Source organism: Myotis myotis, unplaced genomic scaffold (assembly GCF_014108235.1).
Source record: "Myotis myotis isolate mMyoMyo1 unplaced genomic scaffold, mMyoMyo1.p scaffold_m19_p_5, whole genome shotgun sequence".
NCBI lineage: Eukaryota > Metazoa > Chordata > Mammalia > Chiroptera > Vespertilionidae > Myotis > Myotis myotis.
The window spans coordinates 79382943-79410609 of record NW_023416357.1 but is presented as its reverse complement, the minus strand read 5'-3'; the positions used below and the strand labels follow the sequence as shown (position 1 = coordinate 79410609).

At 47.2% G+C, this 27667-nt stretch overlaps 1 protein-coding gene and 1 long non-coding RNA gene across 2 annotated transcripts in view; one reads left to right on the top strand and one right to left on the bottom strand.

Annotated features, from left to right (window-relative positions):
• The window catches only part of LOC118655810 (myosin-16), a 58629-nt gene extending 44461 nt beyond the window's left edge, over window positions 1-14168 (bottom strand). The window contains exons 1-12 of the mRNA XM_036308202.1: window positions 13939-14168; window positions 11689-11832; window positions 8912-9068; window positions 8250-8277; window positions 7668-7764; window positions 7000-7092; window positions 6187-6250; window positions 5840-5938; window positions 4339-4442; window positions 3776-3914; window positions 3140-3408; window positions 1338-1508 (exon numbers count right to left, since the gene is read on the bottom strand). Coding sequence (XP_036164095.1) covers window positions 1338-1508; window positions 3140-3408; window positions 3776-3914; window positions 4339-4442; window positions 5840-5938; window positions 6187-6250; window positions 7000-7092; window positions 7668-7764; window positions 8250-8277; window positions 8912-9068; window positions 11689-11832; window positions 13939-14148 — 1575 coding nt within the window. The 5' untranslated portion in view covers window positions 14149-14168. The remainder of the gene's footprint in view (window positions 1-1337; window positions 1509-3139; window positions 3409-3775; window positions 3915-4338; window positions 4443-5839; window positions 5939-6186; window positions 6251-6999; window positions 7093-7667; window positions 7765-8249; window positions 8278-8911; window positions 9069-11688; window positions 11833-13938) is intronic.
• LOC118655812 overlaps window positions 1-27667 on the top strand; it is a 115609-nt gene that overhangs the window by 55576 nt on the left and 32366 nt on the right. The gene's annotated exons all lie outside the window — the stretch shown is intronic.

Genomic DNA, 27667 nt, shown 5'->3' with positions numbered 1-27667 from the left:
CCTCAATGACATTCCTGACTACCCAGGGCCCTCATGTTGTTCTAGGTCTCTGCTTACACAAAAAAGGGGTGCTCATAAATGTTATTAGTGCCTTATTATTCCCTCTCTTCTGGGAAGTCTGGATATTTAAAGAAGACTTATAGAAGAAGGCAATGCTTAACCCCAAAGCTCAAGCATGAGAACATTCCAGGCTCTGTGACAGCTGGACAGGGAGATATTTGCAGGTGTTGGGGGTGGATGAATCATGCATGCAGCCTGATTTTGGAGACTCTGTTTTCCTGGAGGGTTAAAGCTGAGCCCACATCGGAGACCCCTGGCTATCTTTAAAAATACAGATTTTTATTGATTTCAGAGAGGAAGGGAGAGGGAGAGATAGAAACATCAATGATGAGAAAGAATAATTGATCATTGCTGCCTCCTGCATGCCCTCCACTGGGGATTGAGCCTGCAACCCAGGCATGTGCCCTGACCAGGAATTGAACCATGACCTCCTGGTTCATAGATCGACACTCAACCACTGAGCCACACTGGCCGGGCACCCCTGGCTATCTTGATGATAGATTCTCTATGATGGGCTTAAGGATGAGCCTAAGAGATAAGATATGTTCTTTCTTTTTAAAAAATTTTTAACTTTTCACTTTGATATAATTTTAGGCTTGCAAAAATAATGTAAAGCATTCCTAAATATCCTTCATTCAACTTCTCCAAATGTTAACATAAGTTACTCTGTACAATAATGAAAACCGAGAAATTAACATTGGTGTAATACTATGAACAGACTTTGTTCAAATTTCATCTATCCCATTAATGTCCTTTTTCTATCCCTTTTCCGAATTTAATCAAACAATATCTATTCTTGAACTAGGTCATTTGCTAAACCAACATAATCCCTATTGTGTGATTACAGGAGAGACAATTAGATTGCCTGGGTTAGAGCCCAATTTTTCCACTCATAGGTTGTATGACCTTAGACAAGTGACTTCCCTTCTCTGTGCCTCAATGTTCCCCTATGTGAAATGGTTATAACAATTTATTCCCCACATATGGTAGCTTGTGATGATCCAGTGAGTTAAGGCAGGCAACAGCCCAACTAACCATGGTCACTCTAGTCACTGATATACCCATTTTGCAGAGAAGAAGCTAGAGGTCAGAGCCAAGCATGTCAAATCCGCAAGATTGATATGCTTGAGTCAGGCCAACCAAAGTCATCAGCAGTATTGCTGACTGCCCCAAATCCAGGTTCTGTCTCCCTGCAGACCCCAGTGAAATTCCCTCCTGATGTGAGCTCTGGTCAGGGCCTGGTCTCTTTCCAAGCCACTCCTTTGAGGAGCAGTTACCTTTTCCAGGAGGTCAATGCAGGCCTGCAGGTCGAGGCCAAAGTCTATGAAGACCCATTCGATGCCTTCCCTCTTGTACTCCTCCTGCTCCAGCACAAACATGTGGTGGTTGAAGAACTGTTGCAGCTTCTCGTTGGTGAAGTTGATGCACAGCTGCTCAAAGCTGTTGAACTGTCAGGAGGACAAAAAGAGGGGTCTCAGCCCAGACACTGACAGAGCCTTTCCCAGCACCAAAAGATGAGCCACAAGCAGAGCTAAAATCTGCCAAGGGCCAATCTGTATCAGGCACTATATCAAATGCCTTAACACCGATCACCTTGTCAGTGGCCCCATCAGCCTTGTGAGAAGCCCTTCTCCGTTACCCTCCCTACAAAGACGAAACAGGTTGAGCATGTGCCCCTGGCCACACAGTACTGCCAGGACCCAAACATAGGCAGCCAGACTCTGGCCTATGTAGTTAACAAAAATGTTTGTGGAAAGAACCATTTTCTTTCCAGGGATGGAAATCATTTGAGATGTTTTTATAGATCTGACCCTGTTCTGCCTTTTGACAGTTCTCTCTCTGTGTAGTTTATCTCATTCCTTATCTGTAGAATGAAGGGATTTGAGGAATTTATAAGCCTTTAAAAAAATAAAATAAAATAAGCCAGAGACTACTTTCTCTGAATGAAACCCTATGCTGAAGCCCCATGAAAAACAAGTTTAAGTGGAGGTGCCATTGAAATCACAGAGCAATATACATGCATCAGACCTTGGGCTAAGCTGCATTTTCTCAAAAAACTTACAAGGCAAGAATGGTTGGAGTTCACATTTATAGATGGGGAAACAGAGGCACATACAGCTTGGAAATGGCCACGCTGAGATTTGGTTTCTGTTTGTTCATTGCACACACTCTGCTATAGGCACAGGGTATCCTCTTTCTTCCCTAGTCCACGCCTGCTGACTGTCAGTGGCTAGCCAGGACTCAAGGGAGCACAGTTTAGACACTCTAAGGCTCTTTCTACCTCTGAAATTAACTTATTCTATTGTAGACAGCAGCCAGATTATCCTTTTAGAACCTGAAAGAAATTGGGCTAAGCTGTTTTTTGTGTTTTGTTTTTTTTTTAAAATCCATCTGTGGCTATTAGAAATCTTAGAATAATAGGAGAGCAGAGCTAAAATGAACCTGAGAGATCATCTCCTCCAGCCTGTTCATTTTAGAGTTGAGAATACTGAGCCTCAGAGAGGCGTAGACACTTTCCTAAAGCAACACAACCAGTTGACGGACACCCTGAGTTCAGAATCAGTCTACTGATTCCTAAAAGTGCAGCTTCCAATTATAGAGGGAAAGTCTTCCTGACCCATAATACGAGTCTCATTTCTGTGGGCAAGAAGTGGGAGGCCATTAATGTGTTGGTAAATCAGCTCTCTCTTTGTCTCTCAATCTCTCTCTGTATAAAAATAAATAAAAAAGGCAAAAAAAACAAGAGCCTGATTTGTAGTGTTGGCCAATTTCCATGGTATAAATACACCAGGGCCATATATCAACATGATGTCAACTGGCTCACAAAATTCCAGAAAATGTAGCAGTCAGCTCTTGTGAGCCAGTACAGTCTGGCTCCAGCACACCTCTCCTTCTGTCTGTTATCATTCTTTATGACTAGGCAAATGGAGATGAACCTTTCTGGAGGCCAAAAGTCGGAGACCCAGGAGCAAACTGAAATTGACCCATTCCAGGTCCAAGGTGACATGGTGGTGAAAAGTAGCTTATAAAGGGAGGATGGCCACCCCAAAGCAGAAATAAAAGGCAAAGCCAGGCACACCTCAAAGATCTCAAAGCCGGCAATATCCAGCACCCCGATGAAAAACTGCCTCTGCATCTTGGTGTCCAAGGTCTTGTTGATCCTGACCACCAACCACTTGAACATCTTGTCGTAGACAGCCTTGCCCAGCGCCCCAATGGAGTTGTTGCATTGTTCCATGTTCTGGCCCTTTTGCACAAACTCGTTGCCTACTTTGACCCGAGGCCTGGTGATGCCCTTCTGGAGTTCCCCGGAATTGAGACCCATGAGATGGGCGACTTTGTCAGCCACTGAGCAGGGATGGAAAAAAACAGGTGAGTGAAAGAAAGATGGTGCCCTGACATGGAGAAACTTAGTATGGTCTATTTTGGTGTGATAGGAGGTGAGGGGAGGGTGGAGAAAACCGATGTTGCCATTGAGAAAACAGAGGTGTGAGATGGTTTCCACAATGCCTCAAGGTCAAGTGGCAAAGCAGAATATAGAAACCAAAATCATGTCTCTGATTCTCTGTCATTTCTCTCTGAGAATATAATTGTCTGGACATACAAGGAACATTCTTGGTTTACAGCATGTCTCTGAAATGGCATGAAGCCCTGGAGAGCAGTAAACCCTGCCACTGGCTGCCTCCTGCCTGAGTGGCCCCAGCTCAACACCTACCCTCGGTGGTGTCCACTTCAGCTTGCTCCTCTCTGGGCTTCTGCTTGAACTTCATGTTGCCAAAGTGCATGATGCCCCCAGTCAGCTTATAAACGCCAAGCTTCTCCTCGGCACTGAAGCCCAGCACATCAAAGGCAACCTGCAAGGCCACAGGGAGGAGAACGCCAAGAACCTCCTGGCTTCTCATTCACAACACTGCCACCGTATGGACTCTAGAGGTCAGGCACACCCTGGTCAGTGAGGCCTGTTTTTCTCCAAGGAGCCAGACTATTTGTTAACCTCTCTGGCCTCTGCAAAATGGAACGTCTAGCAGGACTGAAAACAGAAAACGAATGGGTGGAGTACATGGCCCCCTGAAGTCCCTATGGAATTCTAGTTCAGTACTGCAAAGAGAAACTGCTTGCTGTGACAGGCTTGGGAGGAAAGCCCAGGGAAGAATCTGGGTTGCTGCCTGACAATTCTTAGGGGGACCTCCACCCTAAATCTGATGGTAGTACATGCAGGCCCCCAAAGTTTCCGTCTTGATTGTCTTTGTCTTTCCCCAGCCACACCCACCCACTTACATCTGTGATCAGCAGCTCCTCCCCGTCGTCCATGTTTTCTACCGAGGTGACACCCTGGCTTATCCAGTTGTACTCCTTAGGGTTGGGGACCAGCAACAAAGTCTCTGCCAAGAGCAGAAAAGTTAACAGCTTGGTGACGCATGCTTTCTTTTTCATTTATAACCAACATCTCTAAATGCCTCTCATGTGCCAGGCAGGAGGGGTTACAGAGCTGAATAAGACATGGTCCCTTCCCTCTGGAATCACTTCCAGAGCCATGGAGGGACTTGAACAGGGTCACATGAGGAGCTTGAGAGTGGGCAGAGTATCTCGGGGACTTGGTTGGGTCCTCCGTCACTTGACCCTGTTTCTGGCACCTAGTATGCACTCAGTAGATATTTTTGGAATAAGTGAATTCATATTTTTCACCTTCCTCTTTCCTGCAGAGAGCAGGTCAGACTCTAAGGCAGAAGGTAACTCATGATTGCAGTGAGCAATAGTAATTACATCATATTGGGACGTTGTTGTTTTCACAAATATCTTTACTTTCATTTTTCTTCAAATGAGTGTCCCTGTTGGTCTTTGTTTTTTTTTCACTTTTGGAAGAGACATGGGTGCAAGAAACACTTGTCCTTTCTTTCATCTTTACTATCTAGAAAAACTACAGCTCAGGAATGAAGATAGGCATTAGGGCTTGGTGGAGAGTGTGGTAAACAGGAGAGCCTAAGCTCCATCCAAAGGGGCCATCACCATTCAACTGTCCTGATTAGTCCCACAAAAGAGAGCAGGCCCATAGCTACCAGATCTTCTGCTATTCCAGGAAAACCAGGAAATTGGGTTTTTATGTGAAGTCTCCCAAAATCAAAATGCCATCCATTAATTAAAAGTTCACTGTATTGAACAAATAAGCCCACCTGGGAGTGGGGGTGGTGTCCAGTGCCTTAGTCTCTGGCTGGGTCAGGAGGTGTGTATATGGAAGATTGAGACTTTATTCCTCTCCTCCCCCTGCATTTACATCCCGTGCAGGTCTACCAAGGACAATTGCGGCCGTTGGTGCCTGTCCAAGGGCACCCAGCTGAGTGGATGAGTGCACTCTGCTTGCTGAGCAGTGCACTCACTGTCAGCTGTGCGGCGCCCCCCCCCCCCCCCCCCCCGGGAGAAGAGCCTGTTGTTATTGCACAGACAAGCACTGGCAGGGCTAACTGTGGTCTTTGGCTGACCCCTTTGCTGCTGTCTGAGTATTGAGCCCAGAGGCAGCAGGTCTAAGACACAAGAAGTCTAAAGCTCCATATCTCAGCCATGAGTTTCAAAGCCCCATCTGTGAAATGAGTTAAGCCTCCTAAGGCTGTTGCGAAGGTGAGATGTGAATGGAACCTTGAGAAAAGTTCCTGTAACCTACTCACATAATTCTGAAGTAAAGGGATTCAGGCAGAACCATGGGCTCTGCACATGGAAATTTGTTTCGTTATTGAAAAAGGAAACGCGAGTTAAGGAGAAGGCAGACAGACATAAAGCTCTTTACCAATAAGTTCAGGTTTCTTGTTAGAGAGAATCTGGTAGAAAATGTGATAGCCCCTCTCAGCTGCTTGCTGTGAGATGACACGAGATTTCTCTAAGAGATCTGGAATAGAATAAGCAACATGCCTGTAAGTTCCCACCCTTCTGCCTGGAGTGCAGGGTTCCTCTCCATAAAGCCCAGTGCCATAGCCAGTCATGGGCTCATTCTTCCCTCTCCCCTAGACACACAGCCTCAGGGGCCCTGACTGCTGGTGGAGGCCAGACGGGCTGGGCATGAGGCAGGCTACGCTCAGGAGGGCCCCACACTGATGTAATGTTGCTGGAAGAACCCTCCAAAAGGGCCTGACTCACAGCTCTCGATGTCAGCTCCAGCCAGTTTGCCCGTAGTTCCAAAGTGGATCCGGATGAACTTGCCCTGAGCAGGGAGGAGAGAGGCAGGTCGTGAGGCAAGGTGTAATTCTAGAGCAGGGTTGGGCAAACTTTTTGACTCGAGGGCCACAATGGGTTCTTAAACTGGACCAGAGGGCCGGAACAAAAGCATGGATGGAGTGTTTGTGTGAACTAATATAAATTCAAAGTAAACATCATTACATAAAAGGGTACGGTCTTTTTTTTTTTTAGTTTTATTCATTTCAAACTGGCCGGATCCGGCCCGCGGGCCGTAGTTTGCCCACGGCTGTTCTAGAGCAACAAGTGGCCCGGGTTTGGCTACAGCCACTCAGTGACAGCCCCCTGAATTCAGAGGGCACTTGGGGAGTGTAACTGGGGCAGACATGGCTGTGGTCTGAGTTGTGGATGTCCCATGCAGATGGGCAGAGGAGGTGGACGGGTTTTGGAGTTCTATCTTGTATCTGTGGGGTAGCCTGTAGATTGGGGTGGGGGTTCACAGCTTCCAGATGTTGCAAATCTCTGGCTCCTCTGTCTGACTTCACAGCCCCAACATCACTGTGTTCCCAAGTTTCTGCGTTCAAGCCCCTTGATTTATGTACTGATAGGGGCTCTGTTTGATATAGACGCTGACTGATAAAAGTCTCTGAGAAGATGATGTGACTTGCCTCATCCCATTGGTGTGTTTAAATCAGCCCCAATTTACTTACCTGGAATGGGGTGAGGGTACCTGTCCTGCCACCCCCAGGACCCACAGTTGCCGCTGCTCACACTTACAAAGCGAGAGGAGTTGTTATTCCTGGTGGTCTTGGCGTTCCCGAAAGCCTCCAGCACGGGGTTGGCCTGGATGATTTGATCCTCCAGGGACCCCTGCCCCAGAGAGAAACACCAGGTGGGTTGGCCTGTGGGCTACTGCCTGGAGACTCAGGGCTTTCACATGACAGTGTCTTGTGTGTTAGGAATCAGGATGGAAACAGGTTAGGGAGGCTGGGAAGTTGGGGTTGGAAGGGACCTGGGAGGAGGGCCACTGCCTGATGACTACCCCCCACCCCCTGCAGCCCCTGATATTGGAGGGGCACCTGGCAGATGTTAGGCCTTGATTCTTTGCTGCTGTTTCCTCACTGCTCTTGGTGGAGAGACCCCTGAGTGTGACCTGAGCTGGTGTCTCTCTCCCAACCTTCCTTTTCTTGTCAGCTTTTGACAGCCACCACTGGCACAGCTAATGCTCTTTGTGCCCCAGGGCCTGCGTGTAAGATGTGGCCTAGGCAGCAGAATTCATCCTGTGTGAGGAGACCTGGGTCTGCAGCCACCTTCTCCCTGTGTGACCCCCCCCCCCCCCCCGCCAGGTAGCTTCTCTCTAAGCTGCAGTCTTCTTATCTGCAGAATGGGCCTAACCCACAGAGCAGGGCACTGCTATGTGTGAGAGGATGCCCAGGCCACCCTACCTTCCCATCCGAGGACTGTTTGCCAGTTCCTCCGATATTGGCAAAGTACTGGATGACCTTCTTCGTGTTCTCAGTCTTGCCAGCACCAGATTCTCCACTGTGGGTGGAAACGGGAGCAGACAAGTGAAGCACATAGAGGGGAATAGCAGCAGAGAAGTAGAGCAATAACAGGTGCAGGCTGAGTGTGATCACATTTCACACTTCAGCTGTGACAGACAGGTGGGGGGCTTTGGGACATGGAGGGTCCCCTTGGTTTAGCAGGTGCAGATTTACCAGTCCTGCTAAGCCTACTTGCTGTTTACAGATTTCTATACAAGGTCCCACCAATTAATTTAAGAAGGCTTAATTACACGTATAAGACACAGACCTAGTTATATCTATACTAGAGGCCTAGTGCATGAAATTCATGCACTGGTAGGATCCCTAGTGGCTGCTGGCTGCTGGCTGGGGCCTCCCTCCCCCTGGCCAGCACCGCCCCCTAGTCCCCTGGTGAACTCCTGGAGGAACTCCCGGTCGAGGGGACAATTTGCATACTACACTTTTATTATATAGGATTTACGGAGGAACAGAAGGGACACTTACGTGATTAGCATAGACTGATTTTCACGATCTGCAGGGAAGAAAACAGCAATTGGAAGATGTAATTAAGGAAACTTAGAAACTTAGACATTTGGCATCATCTTTGCCACCCACCCTGCATCCCACCAACTTGGGGAGTGGCCAAGAAGCCAGGTGAGTCGGAAAACCCAGCATCCTGTGGGGTCCATGGTGACATGCTTGTCTCTGCAGGAAACATCCTTGCAGAAAGGGCCAAGAATTGACCAGCCACCCTGTTTCTACCAGCACCATCCCCAAAAGCTACCCTGTCATAAAAAATAAAGAGAAATGATAATAAAAATTACTTCTGGGGTCTCTGTACTGTATGGCAGAGATCATACAGGGAATGGTTAAATGTTGACTTGAGTTCTGGGCAAGTTACTTAACTTGGCAGCCTGGCTTTTGTGATGCTTAAATGATATAGGGCGTGAAGTAGGGCTGGTACTCAGCAGAGGCCCAGTGCACTCACTGAGTGCTGGTAGCTGGTGTTAATATCACATACTGTGGCAGCTCAACATTTAGCAAAGAATTTCAACAAGTGGTTCAGGTTGAGCTTGGGTAGCATGTGGCTCTAATGCAGTTGGAGTGACAATAGCAAAGAGAATCTCACCCACCACGAGAGCCCCAACAGGCCCCACCCCACGCACCCATGAGCATGTCATGGTAGGCATTGTCCGAGATGGAGAAGAGGTGGGGTGGCATCTCTGTGCGTTTCTTGCCCTTGTACATGTTGGCCACCCGGGACCCGTAGATGGGCAGCCACCTGTAGGGGTTGACTGTCACGCAGAATAAGCCCGAGTAGGTCTGGTGGGAGGGAAGGAAGATGGTTAGCTGGCCCTTCCCTCTACTAGTCCCTTCTCTCTGGACCCCAGCCTGTCATAGAGCAACCTGGCTGGAGGTCCTCTCTGGGGGCAAAATCTATGCCTGAGTCTTTATTCAGTAAGCAAAACAAGTCTTCTCTTTAATATATATTTGTTTTATTTTCTTTTGGTTTAATTATTTGAATAGATAACACAGGCACTGTATGGACAAAAAGTTCTCCCAACTGCTCACTGCCCACCCCCTCTTCCCACAAGTACTTTCTAATACCCACTCCCAAGGTCTCTGATGCGTACACAAACAAATGTCTCACATTCTTATGTCCCACCTTGTTTTTAAAACTAAAGATGGTATTTTACCAAATTGTTTTATATCTTGCTTTCTCCACTTAATATATCTCGGAGAATTTTCCATGAGAGTCCACAGTGAGATTTCTGGGGTATTTTACAGCCATGAAGTGCTCACTGTGTGGGGTTACTCTATTTATTTTTATTTTATTTTAAAATTAAATTTGTTGGGATGACATTGGTTAATATGATCATATAGGTTTCGGGTGTGGGTTTCTATGTTACAAGATCTGTATATTGCACTGTGTGCCCACCACCTAAAGTCAAATCTTCTCCCATCACCATATATTAGATCCCCATCACCCCCACCCCCTTCCCTCTGGCAAACACCACACTGCTGAGACATCAGCTTCTTTTTTCATCCCAAGGCAATTTTGTAAGAAAATTATCCCATTAAAAAAAATCAGAAACCAATGAGGTAATAAAAGAAATGAGCTGAGAGGAGAATAAGTGATAGCAGGCAATAGCCAAATCCATAACTGCCCCTCCATGGCTTTCAAACTTTCCCTTCTCCTTGCTGGACACTCATACTGACCTGATGTCCCTACTCTGTGCCTCTTTACAGTTCAACTTTAAGACCTTCCACTTTGGTCCAAGTGGGAATACTGCTCCCCCTCCCCGCAGCGCGCCCCCCCCCCCCCCCCCCCTCTACCAGCCCCAGTTTCTTCTTACCATAGCTGTGATATGTTGAGTTTTAAAAGGAATCTTACTAAGAGTTGAAAGTATGATGCACAGTGTCTCATCCTAGGACTCCAGCCATTGAATCACTCTTTCAAGCCCTATCTCAGTGTGTGTATGTATCGGGGGGAGGGGGGGGCGGGAGTGTAGGGGGAGGAGGATGGCAGATATTAGCCTGCAAATCTGTTTTGGTCAGAATGAAAAAGAGAGGTTCCCCACCTCTCTCATAGGAGGGACTGAGAGGAAGCTTTTGGGGTTGTGGAGTAGTCCTTGCCCGTCAGTGTTGTTCAATCAGCAACTGAGGTACCTTAAGAGGAGACTCCTTGCCCTGACCCCTTAGCCCAGTGATGGCGAACCTTTTGAGCTCGGCGTATCAGCATTTTGAAAAACCCTAACTTAACTCTGGTGCCAGGTCACATATAAAAATTTTTTGATATTTGCAACCATAGTAAAACAAAGACATATTTTTGATATTTATTTTACATATTTAAATGCCATTTAACAAAAATCAGCCAAAAAATGAGTTCGCGTGTCACCTCTGACACGCGTGTCATAGGTTTGCCATCACTGCCTTAGCCCATACTCCACAGAGCCTATGACATGGTGTGGCCACCCATGGAGAGCAAGGGCCTGGCATTAGAGTGACTCTGAGCCTAAGCCCCAGCCCTGAGCTTAGCCATCAAGCCCACACAGACATCCTCAGCCCAAACTCCAGGCTCAGTCAAGGAGAATGTGATTCTTTCTAGACCTGAGGTCCAATGATGCCATCACTAGTCTCCAGGCCCAGCAAATATCCCCAAGAGCTTTCTAGAGATCTTTCAGCACGGCCTGGGGATTTGAATCTGGGCTAAAGTAGTGTTGAAGTAGGTTGAGGGAAGGAAGCATGCAGCAGCCATCTTGGCTGTCACCACAAATCCTGAGGGGCCTCTGTCTTGAAGGCAGGTCCCACTTCACCTATTCCTACCAGATGTACATCTTTCTGTTTTAGTAAAGACATCTAAAGGGGCAAATGCCAAGACTTCCTTACATCTCATGTTGAATCTAGCCACCAGCACTTTCAGGAAATCATACTTCTGTTTTAGGAGTTCCAAGATGGTCAAGGGACTGATGGTAACCCACTTTGCATACCCTAGCATAGTGCACAATGTTTGTAGAATGAATGCTTGAATGGATGGATATAAAGAAGGAAGAAAAAGGAGAAAGAAAGGAAAAAGGAAAGAAGGAAGATAAACGGATGGTTGGATAGACAGGGAAGGACTTCTAATCAAGTCATATAAAGTCAGTAGGGGGAAATGATGTTTGTATTAGAGAGTTTTCAAGGGTAGGGTGGGGAAGACTTCAGGGTGAGAGCTTCAGCAAAGGGTATTTCAGCTGCCTGTGGAGATGGTGCCCATCACTGAGATGTTGAAAGCTTGGAGTGGAAGTCCTAATGTGTCAAAAACATGGTCCCTGTGCCCTTGTCTGAGTCATCATGTACATTGGTTGCTGGGGAAGGTAGAGTAGTTGCTCCCTCCCATCAGGAGAGGGGCAGAAGATGTGCAGTGCCCACTTCCTTCTCACCCCCAGCCCCAGGCACTCACATAGATCCTCATGTTGGTATAGCGTTGGCGCAGATTGTCCAGGACACTGGCCTCGTTCAAGAAGGTCATGTCCGCCATGTCACTGGCTTGGTAGAATTTGGGTGGGTTCATCTGCTGGATGTCATCCTTCTTAATAGTGACAGTCTGCGGGAAGATGTCAAGACATAGCAGCACATGAATTAGGGACCAGTACTGTCACAGCCACAGCAGCATCTGGCAGTTACCGCACACAGATTGGTGTCCCGGAAGGAGCTGTAGTCAGGCGTCCAGTGGGCCCAATTCCTAGTCCAGCCATGCCTACTGTGCAACCTGGGATGGGGAGGGACTTTGAGGCTATCTGAGCCTTAACTGCCTCCCATCTGAAGTAGGAATGAAAACAGCCCCCATGGCTGGTTTCTGGAAGAATTATATGAACTTAAATGGGATCATGGAAAAATACCTTGTAAGCTATGGGTTTCCCTCCCTACATTCAGAGCACCTCAGGCCTGTGCTTCTCTTCCTACCATATCCATCCTGGCAGCTGATCAGAGCTTCCTCATTGATCCCAGGGACACATTGCAGAGATGTGACTCTTGCTCTCTGCCTTGGGAATTAGTGATGGTTTCTAAATAGCAGTGAACTTTTTCATAATAAAAAGACATTCCCCTTGAAAGTAGCAAGCAAATAAGATAAAGAAAAAGAAGACGACAACGAGTGTTGGGCAGTAGATGTGCAGCATTAAGAATCAGAGCTCCTGTGCATGGCAGGAATTCCTGTCCCCCTTCTGCACCCCAGTGTTTCATCTGTAGATGAAAACTAGCACCAACTCTTAAGTTTCATCATCTGGGACCAGAAAAAAATCTTTGAGTTGCCTACAGCCTGAGATGTGAGGCTTGAACATACACTTTAATTTTGGGGACTTCTAATAATTTATGAGTCCAATAGGTAGGTAATTTGAAGTCTTGACAGTTTTAGGAATTCCACCCAGTGATGATCACCACCCCTAGTTAATCAAGCTGGGTCCAAAGTGGGGCCTTTGGGGCCCCTTTCTTATGGTTCATCATTTCTTACAACACTGCAGTGCTCTGCCCTTCTGAAAAGTATGTTCCTTCTGAGAATTCGGCTTGATTTTCATGTTCAAATCCACTTTAATTTGGGCATAGCCTCATCTCTCTCTTGTCACTTCCCTGGAAAGAGGCTGCAAAGTAAAGCTCACTATTTCAAAATCTCATCATGGAAGGTCTCTGGTTTTATGCATGAAATTACCCAAGGACTGACCTCATATTTCCCTTTTGCAGCCCACCATGGAGAGATGGCATAGTGACGTAAATGGGGATACAGGTGTTTGAGCCAGATGCTCTAGCTTTGAATCTGAGTTCATCATTGTGACTATGGGCACAAGGGTAAAGTCTCCTTGATCTTACTGCAAACCAGGATCAGTAAATCATATAATAAGGTTATTGAAAGGATTAAATAAAAAATTCAGTGCCTCACCAGGAGTCTATAGCAGGGTAGGGATTTAATAAAATAAACTTTATATTCACCTTCTCAAGTCATCCCTCACAGTCAGACAGTGTGGACTAGCAGAGACTGGTAAACCATCTATATGGGGAAAAAAATCTCTAATTTGTACCATTTGTCAATTCCCATGATGAAAATACTTCCACCATGGCTGACATCAAGCTACTAAAGGTTTAACAACTGGCTGCAAACCCTGAATGTTTAACATTGAGTCCTCGGAAGCCAGGACAAGCCAGCTCAAGCACACCACCACCACCAGGCAGCAAGAGGCTCAGGAGACACCATCCGTTGCTCATGCAGCTGAAGACCTCACCCAGGTTGGCCAGATGGTCTGAGCCCTGTCTCACATTCCCCGTGCCATCATGGGCCCATAGTGCAACCACTGACGGGTGGGATGCTCACTCTCTTAGGAAACAGGTTCCACATGAGAGCTGTTTGGGACTTTAAAGATGAGCAGCTCTCATGATAATGTCTTATACACATGGACTGTTTCAGAGGATACAGAGTACTTTCCCATGTGCTATCACACTGGAATCTCTACTGTGAGAGAGCCAAAGCTCAGAGAGGAAAAGTGTCTTTCTCAGGGCCACACAGCTTGAGTATCGTTGAGTCTGAACTTGAACCCAGCACCTGGGACTCAGAGGCATCTGCTCTTCTTGCCACTCTGACTCTTGAGCAGAAGCACGGACAACAGAGCCTGAGTGCCACTTCCAAAGCTCAGTTTCATCCTGGAGATTTCTCTCCACTCACCTGGTTGGTGACCGTCTTCACGGTGACTTGGTCGCCCTGTTCAGACTGGATCTCTCCAGCGATGAAGCCCTCCTTCTCGTCTTTGACCCAGCAGGACCTCTTGATGTCATAGGGCTTGCTCATGGCTTCGATCCTCTCCTTTTCGGGAGGTGCCAGGAAGGGCATCGGGTCCACATCGTCCCCACATTCACCTTTGTACCCACCAGGCATTGCGGCTTGGCTGAGGGAGGAGCAAGAAGGAACCAAGGATGGGAACCAGGACTTCCCGAGGTGCTGTAGGGGAGAGAAAGCAAGGACAGCTTGTCAAGACTTACGTATGGGCTAAGGCGAATGCCTGAGAGAGGCAGGGGTCCTAATAACTTAGAATAAGCTAATAAAGCCTCAGGGTTGTGTACCTCCCCACCCACAAAACATTTCTGCATCTTTTATTGATAAACCCCTCACATTAAGGCCAGACTGGATCATTTTATGGAGAAGAAGACAAGGACCAGGAGAGGTTAAAGCAAGGACGTTTAACGGTGAAATAGCACCGGAAAACAATTACCACTTGTTTTCCACCTTCCCTTAAGGTATGAACAGGCCACAAGCCACGGTAGTACTAGAACTGCAGTGGCTTGTCCCTAACAGAAATCACAGCTCTTCTCCTTTTATTTTAGTGTGGTTGCAGGCATCTCAAAATAGTGTTTACCCTCTTCTCAACTTTGAAATTATGGCCTTATTAGACCCTCAGTTGGAGGTTGTTATTTGAACCTGCTAACAAAGAAGTACACTTTTAATTACTATATCACAAATTGATTTTTAATATTTTGATAGCTGCATTTTAATACCATCAGTTTTCTGTGTATCTCTATGACTCAGCGGTCACAACCTTTCGGACCTCATGGACCACCAGTGGTCCGCGGACCACCGGTTGGCGACCGTTGCAGTCTATGTAGTTTATTTTATTCATTTAAAAACACTAATCTGATCAGAGGTCCGTAGGCTTTACTAGACCCGGATACAAATAATTGCCCAGGTTCGCTGATTGTCTTTCTCAAGATGAGGCCAGCCTGGGGTTAAGCCTGGGCTTCTTAACACAGAAGTTTCACCAGACCACCAGGAAGGAGGAGCACTGGGGACTCACAGGGGCCGAGAGGGAAGTCAGGGCGTACCAGGTTGTCTTGAGAGTGAAGAAACTTCTTGAAGTTTTGGGGAAGGTGTGTTCTGAGCCCCTTTGCCAGTAGTGCTATTCTCAAGGCCAGCCTTCACCTTTAAACAACTCAGTGGGAACTGGAGGGTCTCACTATGGTGCCCCTGGCCCCTGCTTGAATTGGGCTGCCCTCGGGAGAGGGAGAGCGCCAGCTTTTCCTGGGAGGGGCCCTGGAAGAAGAGGCTGAGCCAGGACAGGCAAGCAGTGGAGGCAAAGCCAGACACTTTCTCCTCTTCCCACCTCCCTATAGCAGTGATGGCGAACCTTTTGAGCTCGGCGTGTCAGCATTTTGAAAAACCCTAACTTAACTCTGGTGCCGTGTCACATATAGACATTTTTTGATATTTGCAACCATACTAAAAAAAAAAAAGATTTATATTTTTGATATTTATTTTATATATTTAAATGCAATTTAACAAAAAATCAACCAAAAAAATGAGTTCGCGTGTCACCTCTGACACACGTGTTATAGGTTCGCCATCACGGCCCTATCGTGTCCAGCTTAGAGAGTCTGGCTGGCTCCTGGGTCCCCAACCCTGGAATTGGTCCATTTCATAGACAAGAGGACAGTGGGGATCTTGTGCCATCTGGTGATATCTGTAGTCCCATTGGATAAAATGGTTTAAATTCAGTTAATAAAATATATAGGGTCACCAAGAAAACAAATGGCAATAAACTATAATTGACAAAATATTAAACACGCATATGATGGTAATACATATGCTTCTTTACTAGCACATCAAATAACACAATCTAACAGCTGCTCTAATAACCACTGTTCTGAAGCAGTGAGGGGAATTAACAATATTTTGAGCTTTTTGCAATATTTGTAACAGGATATGAAAATATCGGTGACTTCCATTGCTGGCAAAATTACAGGTACTGCTAACATGAATGTGACTTGTTGCCTGTGTTGAAAGAGGAGGACATTTTGCATTTCGGTGAAAGGCAGGGAACATCAGGATGGGATTGTTTTCCCGTGGAAGATCCCGAGCTTAGGTTAAGAACCCTGCCTGGTCCCCCCTGAGTCCTGTCCTGAGGAGCACTGGGCTGGGAGGCCTTGGTTCCTGCCAGTAGTTTTGAGCAGTCTTCATCCAGCATCTGGGAGACTGTGTCTCACTCAGCTGTGCCACAAGTCACCTTGGAGCTCAGTGGCTTCTTGGGCCTCTCCCACCCCCTTTACGGAAGATATGATTGCCCAACATAAACCTCCTTTTGTCATTTGTTGTCCCTGCCGGCTCAGTTGCATTGTTTTTTTTGTTTGTTTCCTTTTTGCCGTCTCAGTCTCCTGGTTCTGTTTGACATAGATGGAAGTCAACAGGGAGATGAGACCAAAATCCACAGGAAAAGATAATGCAAGTCTCAGCCAGGTCGGATTAAAAAGCATTAGACTTGTTATTAAAACAAAACAACTTCTTCTGAGAGCTGGGTTCTTTGTAATTGTTTTAATGGGGAGGAAGGGCCCGAAATTCTCCTTTGTTTATTCCAATGTGGCTGCTTGTACTTCTTAATGATAGTTTTGCTGTGAACCACCAGCTAAGGTGTTATTGCTGTTGTCCTGGCCTGGTGGCCTGGGGCACAGACCCCTGGGGCCAGGTGTACACGAAGGCTGTACAGGCGTCTGACACCAGGTTTCGCCCCTTTCAGTGGCCACCAGCCTCCTTCTCAGGTATGACTCTAACTCTAAGGCCCCCCTGCATCCAAATCACTCCTGTACCTCCCCTTCCCCACAAAGGCTCTTTCCAAGAGCCTTTGATAACCAAGACCCATTTTTAAAATTCAAGAACCACAACACATATAAAAATTGAGCTCATTGAATGCAACAGCTAAAAGGGTCTTCAGGGGGAAGAGATGCATTACAAAGTATGGGAAAGACAGGGCTGGGACTGAACCCAGCATGAACCCAGCACCCCCTCCATGCCTTCCCCCTTCCCCAAGGATGGTGCAGTGAAGTAGGCTGATCTGGGTTTGAACCCCAGATGCTCCTGCCTCACTGTGGAATGCAGCACACGTCCCACAGGCCCAGGTCCCTCGGAACATTGAGTGAGATGCCCACTCTGCAGCCCCTGGGTCAGGCAGGTGCTTAAATGCGCATCTCCTGCTCCTGGTTGCTCATCTCTCTTCATTACATCTACTTACCTCAAGTGGCTCCTCCAGGAACCCCCGCCCCATTTCCCCTCTCCCCCCGCATTCCCTATGGTACCCACCTGAGACCACACTGGAAGAGACTGGGTGCCCAGCAGAGCCTGGCCATTCCCTTTTATACCTGCCCAACTGGTCTGAGCCAGCAAAACCTTAAAAAAGAAAAGAAGCCCTCAGGGCTCCCGTGGGTCAGCTGGCCTCACCTTCCAGGGCCTGACTGGACGTTCCCAGGTCCCTCAGGGGGGATCAGTGAATGCCCTTATTCTAGGACATTTGCCTTCCTCCCATTGTCCCTCTGGGGAAACTGATGACCTCAGCCCAGGGGTGCAGGCTGTGGGCAGAAATAGAACAGCTAGCTAATGAGTTTTCCTCTTAAAGCGGTAACTGCACTCATAGAGGGGGCTAACTCTTAAGGAGGAAGACCCAAGTAGACTCATCCAAAGTTTTTGGCATGGATGAGCCCAGAGAGCCAATTGGTGATTACTTTGCCCCTTTCCCATGCTCAGGCTGGAAGGCCGGTGTAAGCTTGGACTTCACTCATCTAGTCATGACCATGGCCCTCCTGCAGCCCACCATGTGGCATCATGGTGCAGTGTCAGCTCTGAGTTCTAAAGCCGGCTTTGTTTTATTTATTTATTTTTCATTTCAAACAAATTTATTTCCTTGCTTCATGAAAAAGAACACTCTAACAGCAGTGTAGCCAGTATACCAGGGGCCCTCAAACTTTTTAAACAGGGGGCCAGTTCACTGTCCCTCAGACCGTTGGAGGGCCGGACTAGAGTTTAAAAAAAAACTATGAGCAAATTCCTATGCACACAGAGGCGGCAAAAACACCCGGCGGGCCGGATAAATGTTTTCGGCGGGCCGCATGTGGTCCGCGGGCCGTAGTTTGAGGACCCCTGCAGTATACAATCCCAATGCTGCAGAACATTTAAGCATGAGCTCTTAAATAATTACAGGGCACCCAATGGGATGGCGAACTTAAAAAGAGTTCAACAATGCAGGAATCATGTGTGGTTCCCACCATGGGGTTATTAGCTGAGCAGGACATTCCTGGTGTTAATTATAACTGAATGGAGACATTTTTAGCTAAGACTGGATATTTTCATGTACTTGTTTTGGTAAACTGCGACTAACTTCAAAAATCCCAGTAGTCCCCTAAATCAACATCAGTGCTCCAAATTTAGATTGTTAAGGAAACTTATTTCAAGTTAGTGGCACTGATCTGAATTGTAAAGCCAGCTTTGAATTCAAAATGCTTCCCTGGCATTTTTTGGCCTTGAGGAAGTCCTTGCCCTCTCTGGGCTTGCCTTTTCCATCTGTAAAATGGGATGAAAGGACTGATTCCTTTGTGCCCTTATCCAGCTGGGGGATGGCCTCTGGGTCTGCAGGGAGAAACTGCTTGGGGGACTTTCCTCCTGGCACCTGACATCATTCCTATCTCCACCTCCAGGTCCTTAATTCACTTTTTTTTTTAAGTTGAGAAAAAACATAACAAAATTAACAATTTTAAGCAAATAACTCAATGGCATTTAGTATATTCACAATGTTGTGCAACTACCACCTCTATCTAGTTTCAAAACACTTTCATCAGCCCAAAAGGAAACCTACTATCCATTAAACAGTTTCTCCCCTCACTCCTGGCAACCAACAACCTGTTTTCTGTCTCTATAATTTTACCTATTCTAGGAATTTCATGTGAATGGAATCATACAGCATCTGACCTTTTGTGCCTGGCTCTTTCATTTAGTATAATGTTTCCAAAATTCATCCATGTTGTAGATGTAAATGGGAACAATAGTAGTACTTACCAAATAGGCTAGTTATGCATTACATGAGTTCATATATGTAAAGTGCCTGGCATCTATTAGATGATCAATAAATATTTGTTGAATGAATGAAAGCCGGAGCTCTGTGATGGGAACAATGACTCCAAGCACAGTACTCTGTTCAGGTGGTAGTTGAGATGGAGATTATTCTCAGTATCTACATCCAGAAACCCCTGGACTTGGCATTCATACACAGAGTGCTGGGCTCTGCCCCCAAACAGCTGGCTTAGGAAATAGGCCTGCTGGACTTTACTATGTGTGTGTCAATCTCTCTCTGCCCCTCCTCCTCTTCCTTCCTTTCCCTAGTTCCTTGAATTCTGTACCCAGTTCTTTGTTAGACCCTAGCAAAGATCTTCAATTAATTAGACACTTTCTCTACCTTCGAGGATTTTGCAGTATTGTCTTGAGGCCTCTGGTGGAAAAACACTGTGCTGAGTGTGATAAAGGGAGATGGACTGGGGAGGGTGGAGGTAAAGGTGGAGGGGTGGCACCATAAGCAATCCGGTCCTCTCTGTTCCTCCTGCCAGCCTGAGGACCCCCACACTCCGTGCTTTTGGAGAGTCCGCAAGTACCAGGCCCAGGCCCAGAACCTTAGGAGGAACCGAGTTCTCCATCAAGTTACCCTGTTCAGATTCAGCGCCAGGAAGCCAAAGCTACAGATTGCTGTGTGCCAGGCCCTGAGCTCGAACCAGCTGCTCCTGGAGCACGTCCCCTTCCCATGAAGCAGAGCGCCAGCTGTGAAAGGTCCACAGGGGGCTTCCCCAGCTGGGGGAGCTCCGGCTGCTGGATGCCCACCCTTCACTGGGCGGCCATAGGGCAGGCCCCACACGAGGTCCCACTACTTGTGAAGCTGGTCAGGATGGTGAGGGCTATGTGTGTGGGACATGGTCTTCTCTCCTTGCTTAAAATTCGAAGTATGGCCTTGTCTCATGGGATACTAAGTGCTGGCTTCTAGAACATTCTTACAACTCAGACATCTCCCAAATGGAAGTTCCTTGGTTTTGAGTCTCTGTTCTGACCTTGGGCAAGTCACTTAAACTCCATGAACCTCATCCCGCCCCCCCCCCCCCCCACTATAAAATGGTAATAATAACAACAATAACAACCACTAACCTCACAGAACTGAACTGGTCAAGTGAGATTATGGACTTGAAAACACTTTTTAAAGTTTTGACTAGTCACCATCAACTAATGATGTCGAGCATCTTTTCACATGCTTATTTGCCGCCCACATGTCCTCTTTGGTGAGATGTCTCTTCAGTTTTTTTGGGCCCATTTTTTTTTTTTTTATAAAAAATCATCAGGTAGTTTGTTTTCTTATTAATTTTTGAGAGTTCCTTATATATCCTAGATACAAGGCTATTGTTAGATAAGTACTTTGTAAATATTTTCTCCTACTCTGTGGCTTGTCTTGAAAATGCTTTTAAATGGTAATATGCTGGCTACATATTAAGGGTCTTCCTGAATGACTCAGAATGGAGACCCCAAGAAATTTCACTTCCATCTACTTGTGCTTATCTCTTGGGCTGCTTCCCTGGCACATTTCAGGCTCCTCTGAGCAAGGTCTAAGGTTGGAGCCATGAGTTCTGATAACTTGGCTCAGGGCTGGTGGTGGGAGGGGAGGGAACATAATCTGAATCTATGTCTCAGGCCTCGGTGTTCCTCAGCTGGTTTCTGCAGGTGTTTGCAGGGTCGTGTCCTCAGCAGCCTGATCCCGGGCCCCCCATGGGAGCATCTCATTGCTGCCTCTCTGACCATCCAGCTCCATGTTCCGCACAGTTTGGACGTGTAGGTTATTGTTAGGCTGCTGCACAGGTCAGGCTGGACCCATGCCTCTAGGCCATTCAGGCTCTGGAACCCTCTGACCTGAAGAAGTGCATCTGAGACAAGTCTGGCTTCTGGCCTCTACCTCCACCTTGTGCCTGGAGCAGCCCCTCACCAGCCACTCCCACCCCAGGCTCCTGCCTCAGCTCCTTGGGGGAGCTTTTTAGAACCCCAAGGTGGTCCTTCCTTCCTCCCTCTCTCCTCTGTCTCTGAGCTGGCTTTCCATAGAAGGGAGCAGAAGGGGGAAATTGGCAGGAAGCTGCCACTGAGGAGGTAAAACAAACTGTGAGAATAAAAAGTTGGAACAACCTAAATGTCCATCCATGGCTCATAAAGTGAAATGTAAATAAAGGTAAACAAAGGTTCATGGGTATTTTTAAAACTAGACATTCACATTCCCTGATGCGGAGCAAGTCCTAGAGCACACTGTTGGGTTTTTAAAAAAATGGCCCCTTTATGAACAGATGCACCAAGGGCTTATCTGAAAGGATGTTCATCCAGGCGACCATGCCCAGTAGGTCTGGTAGGTGGGATGTTAGGTGATTTTTGTGTTAAATCCCTTCTTTAAAGATATCACTATTGCCTGAAGTTTTTTTCTTTCTTTTTTTATTTTTAATCCTCACCCGAGGATATGCTTTTATTGTGTTTTTGTTTGTTTGTTTTAGAGAGAGAGAGAGGAAGGAGAGGGAGAAAGAGAGAAGGAAACATTGATGTGAGAGAAGCATCGATCAGTTGCCTCCTGACAAGGGATTGAACCCACAACCTGGGTATGTGTCCTGACCGGGAATTGAACCCATGACCTTTTGGTGTATGGGGCGATGCTCCAACCAACTGAGCAACAGCAGCCAGAACCTGACGTTTTCAATGAGAAGAACTATTTTTAGGACCTGAAATCATTTTTTTTTTTTTTTTTTAGGAAAAAAGAAAACAAATGTATGTTGAATGTGTCTCAAGAGGTTCCCTTCAGCTTTTCACCCCAGGGTGGTGGTTGGAGGGTCCTTCCTGGCATGTTCTGGAAGCTGCATTCCCAGCTGTTGTTTACCGCCTTGGAGGAAGGAGGAATCAGTGCCCTCCCAGGAGTGTTTTGGGATGAAGTCTTGGCAGGTGAAAGACAGTTCACAGTGTGCTCCTTGAAGACCAAACATGGACACAGAGCCTGGGCCCAGAAATAGCCCCTTCCTCCAGGGACCCTTGGAATTCTGCAGGGTCACCTCAGGGGTGGAGAGCCTGAGCAGCCACTGGCGGAAGCTTCCTCATAGGCTCTGAAATGGAGATGGGGACTGGGACAGGCTCCTCTGAACACATGCTCTGGAATTGGGCCAGAGACAACGTGGGACCTAGACAAGGAGTTCTCCAAACTCAGCCCAGTTTGAAGTCTCAGATTCCAAGCAAACTGGAGATTTCCTACTTAATCATGAATTCTATGGGGTCTCAGAAATATTGTGATCAAGACTGCTGAAGGATTTCTCCAGCCGCATTTCTGTCTTTTTCATACTGCATTTAGATTTATATCTCAATTTGATATTACTTGGCACTAAAGTACAGTTTTTTATTTTATTTTGAAAATATCTACAAATCTTTCCAACTTTCATCTCCTCCTCCCCAGCATCATTCCTCTTGATCAAGAAATACTTATTCTTATTTTTCCAAAGGAGAAAGTCTCCTTACTTTCTGTGAATCAGTCTCCCAAGGTCAAATAAAGCCCAGTGTTTGAAGAGCTCAGGTGGATTCAAACCCCAACTCAGCGGGGTAATCTCTCATTCATTTATCCATCCCATCCTTCCATCAACCATACATTATCCACCCATACATCTGTCCATTCATCTGCCTATCATCCATTCACCTATCCTGTGGGAAACCGTGTCTTATCTTCACTAGCAGAGAGGTGTAGACAGAGAACCCCGAAGGCTGGTGACCTTTGAAGCCCTAGCAAAGATCAGAGCTGTGCACCACCTCTGTTAATCCAGATAATGGTAGCTGAAGCAACCTCTTCACCTTTAGTCATGTAAATCCTTATTGATAAAAATAGTCTGTGTGTCACTGGAACCTCCCTGCCTAAGGGCTATACTATGGGTGGATCCCAAACCAAATAAAAGGTTGGTGTGGCCTGAGCACCAGTGTAAGTCTTTCCTCTTGAGTTGGACTTACCCACCTGGCCCCCCAATATTTCAAAATTATCTCTTGTCTTTTCTCTTCCATGTGTGTGCGGCTCCTCTTCCAGATCCTGAACCCTGAACCATGCGGGACGTGGAGGGAAACATTTACCACACTATCCCTTCATCATCCATCATTTGTTCTTCCATCTGCTTGTCCATCCAGTCATCCATCATCATTGCCTATCCATCCATCCATTCATTCATTCACCCATTCATCCATAAAGCACATATTTATGATGCTCCCTTTGGGGTCAGGGACCCAGCTGGAGTGAACCTTGACCTTATTCTTGTGTACTCAATGAAGACAGCTTGTCCCCCCATGGAGCCATCGCAGAAAGGGGGAAGCATCATAATGGACACACAGTGTTATCTTTGAATACCCACCTCACTTCCTTATCTGGGATAATAGCATCTATTTCACCAGGTTGGTACACAGTGAGTTGTTAACAGTGGACAAACAGGCCCTATGTGATTATTCGAGCACAGGTGCCCAAGTAATGACAGCTGTGAGTTCCAGGTTCCTTGGCAGCAGGAGTCCTGCCTGGTTCACTCCTGAACCTCGCAGAGGCCAACAGAGAGTAGGTGCCCAGTGGCTTCTCCTGGATGGAGCCTCGTCCACAGCCCAGCTCCTGGGGTCACATGGTATCAGGAGAAAGCCAGACATGGCCGTGGATTCTGGGTACAATGTGTGATTCTGCTGTTCAGAGGCCCAACGAGGAGAACATTCTATAGACCACTCCCACATCCCCAGAACAAAAGCTCGTAAGACAACCAGGTGAAAGAAAACCTTGGGAGTGATGGGCGTAAACTGGCCCATAAAACGGAATGACACTTTTGGGATATAACTCCTGTATTGAGGGATTCGGGTTCTGATTTTACCAGAGAGCCCCCAGACCTGGTAAATTATCAGCCTTCAGTTTCCCTTGCTGTCTTTTCACCTGCCTTTTTCTTTCCTTAATATCTCCTTTCCTCCTCATCTCCTGGTTCTGGGCTAAGAGTCTAAAATTAGCTCCTTAAGGATCCCGGGGACTTTCTGACACATGTGAGCACAACAGATAGACACACACAGACACACAGACCCACACCCCCACAAACTTGTACACACAGAGGCCAAAGGTTTTTTTGTGTGTTTTTTAAAAATATATTTTATTGATTTTTTACAGAGAGGAAGGGAGAGGGATAGAGAGTTAGAGAAAGATCGATCAGCTGTCTCCTGCACACTCCCCACTGGGGATGTGCCCACAACCAAGGTACATGCCCCCGACCGGAATCGAACCTGGGACCCTTGAGTCTGCAGACCGACACTCTATACACTGAGCCAAACTGGGTTAGGGCGAGGCCAGAGGTTTTGACAGCTGTATTTGCCAGGAGCCAGTGGATTCCCAAGGACTTACCTCAAGCATGAAACCTTCCCTGAATCTCCTGAGGAACTGTGAAATCAACTCTCCAATTCTGGGGTCCTTTTAAAAAACTTTTAATATTAATAATATAACAAATAGGCATCTATAATAATAAAAGCATAATATGCAAATTGACCAAGTGGCTGAACAGTTTAACGACCATCCGGATGACCTTCCAGACAACCTTCCGGACGAAGCTGGCAGGGCTACGAAGGCCTGCTCTTGCAGGAATTTCGTGCATCGGGCCTCTAATTTATAAATAATCAGGGATGTAACCAAGTTGGGGGGTGGTGGGAGCAGTTGGTCAGTCAGGGATATGGGCAACAAGGGAGTGCATTGATTGTAGGAAATTTAAAAACAATAATGAAAACTGAGCAGAAATTAGTCTGCTTTTTAAACGTCCTACACTGGCCATTATAAATTAGTAGTATAGCAATGACAAATACTGGCCCCTGTCAGGGGGACCACTCCTCCCACCCTATACCTTGTGCTTGCCACTGTAAATACAGTAGTAATGATGCTACAAAAACAACGCAAACATGTTCTTGTTTTATAGTCTGTAATCAAAGGAAGGGAATCCTGATACAGCTGTACAACATGGATGAATCTTGAGGTCATTATACTAAGTGAAATAAGCCAGTCACAAAAGGCCACATTTTGTATGATTTCACGTATATGAGGTACCTGGAGTAGTCAAATTCATAGAGACAGAAAGTAGTGGTGGATTCCAGGAGCTGGGGGTGTGGGAGTGGGGAGTTAGTGTTTAATGGGCACAGAGTTGGTTTTGCAAGATGAAAGAGTTCTGTAGATGGGTGGTGATGATGGTTGCACAATATTAATGCACTTAATGCTACTGAACTGTACACTCAAAAAATGGTTAAAATGGTAAATTGTATGTGAATTTTACCACCACAGAAAAAAAGTCAGGCATGATCCCAGCACAGGGATTGAGTAGAGCATTGAGGCAAAAATGGGGCCACACAGACCTGGCCTTTCCCATCATGTAATGTTGGGCAAGTCATATCGATGTTGGCAACCTCAGTTTCCCACTCTGTGAAATGGGATTGGTAATTCCTACTACAGTATCAGAGGAGTCAAGGTAGCCTGAACAAACCAGGCAACAACCCCATTCATGTAATTTGATCACAAGAATTTAATGTAAGAGTTTGTTGGAAAGGTATTGTAGGGAAGTGCTGCTGGACCAGTGGCCCCCAGGGATCAGCTCGAGCAGAGGTTGGGAAGGCGGAGGAGCAGGGCTCAGTGGAGGGTAAGCCTGATAGAGGAAGCAGATGGGAGAGGGGAGGCCGACATCAGGATCCCAGTCTGGGTGGACAGTGTGGCCCTTACGTGTGACCGGGGCTTAGGAGTAGCGGAGAACGCTGTGACTTCCATCTGAGGACTCGGGCTCCATCCAAAGTGCTTTTCCATGACCTTTAGGTGGCAGCTGTGGCCGTAGTGGTGAGCTGGTTAGATTTATTCAAAGGACACTGGCTGGATGCTTGGTTTGGGAAGGGTAGAAGTACTGCCCATCGTATATCCTAGGAACATCCTGGGTGATGGGGGAGGGTCACCACAACACAGCGGGGTCACGGGGCGGGCCTGGCTGCGGTGCCAGCATGCCCTCTAAGCATTCAACAAATATGACAAGCAAGGACTCCTCCTGGGAATAGAGCCTGAACAAAACCCCTGTCCTCTGGGAGCCTACCTTCTATTTTGCTGGGGGTGGGGCAGCGGGAGTTGGGAAATAAGCAAGTAAATGTACTGCATTTCACATGCTAACAAGTGCTGCTGGGGACAACACTCAAGTGAAGAAACTCAGATGGGAATAGAGGATTGGGGCGAAGGTCAGTGTGAGATGGGGTGACCAGGAACGGAGACTGAAGGGAGTGAGGGAGGCCCAGGGAACAGCAGGAGCAAAGGCCCCGAGGCCAGTGTGGCCTGATGTGTGTGAGGGACAGTGAAGAGGCCAAGGTGGCCGGAGCAGGAGCGTGGCGGGAGTGAGGTAAGAAGGAACAGAACTGGGGGGGGGGGGGTGCAGAGCAGGAAGGGCCCCATGGGGGATTATGGGGATGTTGGGGAGCACTGGAGTGTGTGAACAGCAAAGTGGTATAACCAGACTTAAGTGTTTAAAGGAGCTTCCAGCTGGATGTGGGGAAATCCTGAAGGGGCACGAGCTAAAGCAGGGCTGATGTGACACGCTGAGAGGAATGCCGTTGGGCCTGGGTCCCAGGTGGAGGTGGAGAGGTGTGGACAGAGCAGGGGGTCTGGGTAATCCCTCGAGAGCCTCGGATCCTGCAGAGGTCAGGTCTCCACACATCATCCTGAAACCCCCTCTTCTGACACCACCACTCACCACCCACCTCGGTTTGAAAACATAGCATCAGTTTATGCGTCTCTTTCGTTGTCACCCACTACCACCTACAATGGGTCACTGAGTCCTGCACAGCTCTGAGCCCACTGGTCTTTGCTGAACCCCACCTCGTCCTTCAGGCACCTGGGTGTGAGGGTGCTGTCCTGAACTCCACGCTTCACCCACTCAGAGCCCAACTTCTTCACACCCCTCACCTGCCATAGCCAGAGCGTCCTGGGGTCACACCCTCCTCTCTCCACTCAGTAATCAACACCGATAGCCATACTGATACAGAAGGCCACCTCCTGTCTGCTCCTCCTCTGTGCAGCCCTACCCGGGAAGGAATTCCCCTCCTCCCTCCCCAAGGCTAGCCTGAATATTCCAAAATGACAAGCCAGAATGATTGCTGATTTTGTTAGGTGTGGTTGCGGTATTTTGGTTTTAATTTTTAAAATCTTTCTATTTGTGGGTGAAATCATATGATGTCTGAGATTTCCTTTAAAACATACCAACAAAAAACAGTAAGGGCAAGATGAAAAAGGTTCGGGGAGAAGAAAGAAGATGGTGTTAGTGATCATTGGACCGAGGTGACCAGTACTAGAGATTCGTTGGTACCGTTCTCTTTACTTTCATGGACTTGGAACCTTTCCATAATAAAAAAGTAAACAGGCGCACAACCTGCTGAGGCCTCTTGGGCTCCCTGCTGCCCTCGGGACAGGCGCAAATACGCTCAGAGACTGAGTGAGAAGGCGGGTGCCGCTCACCAGCAATGTTCAGAATTTCTGGCTTATCTATATATATAAAAAGCCTGCGACTGGAACGCTGTAACCACCGGAATG